Source organism: Dipodomys ordii, unplaced genomic scaffold, assembly GCF_000151885.1.
Source record: "Dipodomys ordii isolate 6190 unplaced genomic scaffold, Dord_2.0 Scaffold15606, whole genome shotgun sequence".
NCBI lineage: Eukaryota > Metazoa > Chordata > Mammalia > Rodentia > Heteromyidae > Dipodomys > Dipodomys ordii.
In genome coordinates this window covers 1-2,793 of record NW_012282818.1, presented here as the reverse complement: position 1 = coordinate 2,793, position 2,793 = coordinate 1, and the positions used below count along the sequence as shown (strand labels likewise).

At 45.5% G+C, this 2,793-nt stretch overlaps 1 protein-coding gene across 1 annotated transcript; it reads left to right on the top strand.

Moving 5' to 3' along the window:
* The first annotated feature begins 1,325 nt into the window (after positions 1-1,325).
* Smim12 (small integral membrane protein 12) lies at positions 1,326-2,150 on the top strand. The gene has a single exon (XM_013037489.1). The coding sequence runs from the start codon at positions 1,331-1,333 to the stop codon at positions 1,607-1,609; it is 279 nt and encodes a 92-aa protein (XP_012892943.1). The 5' UTR covers positions 1,326-1,330; the 3' UTR covers positions 1,610-2,150.
* Positions 2,151-2,793: the final 643 nt, after the last annotated feature.

Below are 2,793 nucleotides of genomic sequence, written 5' to 3'. Positions count from 1 at the left end.
TGTGTGTGTGTGTGTGTGTGTTGGTCCTGGGTCTTGAACTCAAGGCCTGGGTGCTGTCCCTGAGTTTTTTTGCTCAAGGCTAGGGCTCTAACTCCTGAGCCACAGCTCCACTTCCAGCTTTTTGGTGGTTAATTTGAGATTAAAGTCTCAGACTTTCCTGCCCAGGCTGGCTTTGAACTGTGATCCTCAGATGTCATGCTCCTGAGTAGCTAGGATTACAAGCATGAACCACTAGCAACTGGCAGTGAACAGTGGTTTTTACAGAGATTTTCTGAGTCCTAGGTCCTCAGAGTGTCATTTTGTGTGTGTGTGTATACACATAAATGCATGTACATATATACATACATGCATATACATATATAGACACACACACATACACATATATATATAAAACTTGTGATAGTTTTTAGGAGCTTACTAACACACACACACACACATATATATATATAAAATTTGTGATAGTTTTAGGAGCTTACTATGAAAGTATGAAGGTATGGGTTTGGGTAAAGATAAGATTTTAAAGTGGTTTGGCCAATAAGACTAAACCACTGGTTTAGTTTGATAGAAAACCAAAGTTAAAAAAACCTTAGCTGGGCCAGGCCCTGGTGGCTCACGCCTGTAATCCTAGCTAATCAGGAGGCTGAGATCTGAGGATCGCGGTTCAAAGCCAGCCCAGGGAAGGAAAGTCTGTGAGACTCTTATCTCCAATAAACCACTCAGAAAACCTGTGGCTCAAGCCGCTAGCACAGGGACAGAGCCAAGGCCAAGTTCAACCAAAAAAAAAAACAAAAAAAAATTTACTATGAAAGGAAATGTACTCATTACCTGACTCGTGCAATTGTAATCCCTGTGTACATCACCTCTATAATAAGTAAATTAATAAAAATTAAAAAAATTAAAGCCTTATTTATTTTAAATCCAGAATAGTTAGGCAATCAATTATGGTTTTGATTGTTTAAATAAGCTCCTCCATTCACACATAGAGAAATACCATGAAGCAGAGAAGAACTTCTTTTCCTAGGGAGGACCTGAGGCCAGCAGCAGGGTGGAAGCTGTATGGAAGCAAGATGGACAACTGTACCCCGGGGTAGAGTTGTCAGGAGAGAATTGTACATGTAGAGATTCTTCCCTGCTTCTTCAACAATTTAACCCTTTATAGTTTTCTAGATTATTTCAGGGACCCACTGACACCGAAAGCATAGTATGCTCCTGTGTTATTCTGCATGTGGTAGCTGCTCAGTAAGTGGAGTGCCTTGTGGGTTGTCCATGCTTGGTGGGAGAGGGGATGCTCATTTCTTCCTAATGCTACCTGTGCTCTTGTGCAGATGTCATGTGGCCTGTGTTTTGGACCATGGTGCGTACCTATGCGCCCTATGTCACATTTCCTGTGGCCTTCGTGGTCGGGGCTGTGGGCTACCACCTGGAATGGTTCATCAGGGGAAAGGATCCTCAGCCTGTGGAGGAGGAAAAGAGCATCTCAGAGCGCCGAGAGGATCGCAAGCTGGATGAGCTGCTAGGCAAGGACCATACCCAGGTGGTGAGCCTTAAGGACAAGCTGGAATTTGCCCCTAAAGCTGTCCTGAACAGAAACCGCCCGGAGAAGAATTAATGGAGGACACTGTGACCAATCCTGCTACCATGTCCACCCAGCCCTAGAACATACATCTGATTTGATTTGCTGCTTATTCTGGCACCTCCCATCCCACAACCACATAAGTACCAGCTGCTTCCTTATGACCTGCACACCAGCAGCAGCTGAGGGTCAGCAAAGAGGAAAGTCCCATCTCTTGATGGGCCTTACGTAGGTTGCTGCTGGGAGAAGTGCTATGAAATGAACTCTGGCTTTCAGCCTCCCTGAGGGGGCATTTTAGCCTTGAGTGGCAATGGTTGGGATTTGTGTGTTTCTTGTAAAAGGGGCACCTTTGAGCCTAATCCCAATTCACACATCTGGTTCCCGATCCTTTCCGGCTTATTTTCCTGGTCAGCTGGGGGATGAGGTTCCCTGGGGAATGGAAGTGTTTGTGGTCAGAGGCTGGGGCTGTACCCCTTGGGGCAGGGGCAAGTGCGTGTGGTGAATTTACTTGAAAACAGCGGCTTCCACCCCTCATCACTGTGGAGTGAACTGTGATTAAAGAGGCATCTGCAAACCATCTTGACCGAATCCTACCTTCCAGATTGGGGTGGTCTTAGCAGTAGGAAGTGGGTTAGTAAGGATTCCCTTTGTTGAGCAGTTGCTGAGAATCCTGGAGGGCCATGGAAACAAGAGCCTACAGCATCTCCAAAGTCTGGAGTACAGCATGCTTTTTCTCTCATACTTCCCTGTAAAAGAAATATATGTATGTGAAAGAAAATTTGTTTGGGATGAAAAACGGTGTCCACACTCCAGCTCTATAAAACCACTATTTAACATTTTGTGCTGATGCTGAAGCTGAACTCAGAGCCTGGGCACTGTCTGAATCATCTCCCCTCCCCCAATGTTAACACTCTACCACTTGATCCACTGTTCTACTTCTGGCTTTTTGGTAGCTAATTGGAGGTGAGAGTTGCAGAGATTTTCCTGTCTCTGTTGGCTTCAAACTCTGATCCTCAGATCTCAGCCTCTTTAGCAGCTGGGATTATAGGTGTGAACAGCACTGACTCTTTACTGCTCTGTAATTTTGGTTTTGTTTTTGTTTTTGGTTGTGGGGCTTGAACTCGGCCTGGGCACTGTCCCTCAGCTCTTCAGCTCAAGGCGAGCACTCTACCACTTGAGCTACAGCGCCACTTCCGGTTTTCTGGTGGTTTATTGGAGAT

What these genes read in the sequence shown, in the direction of transcription:
- Smim12 (XM_013037489.1), top strand. Translation starts at nt 1,331, where the DNA reads ATGTGGCCTGTGTTTTGGACCATGGTGCGTACCTATGCGCCCTATGTC.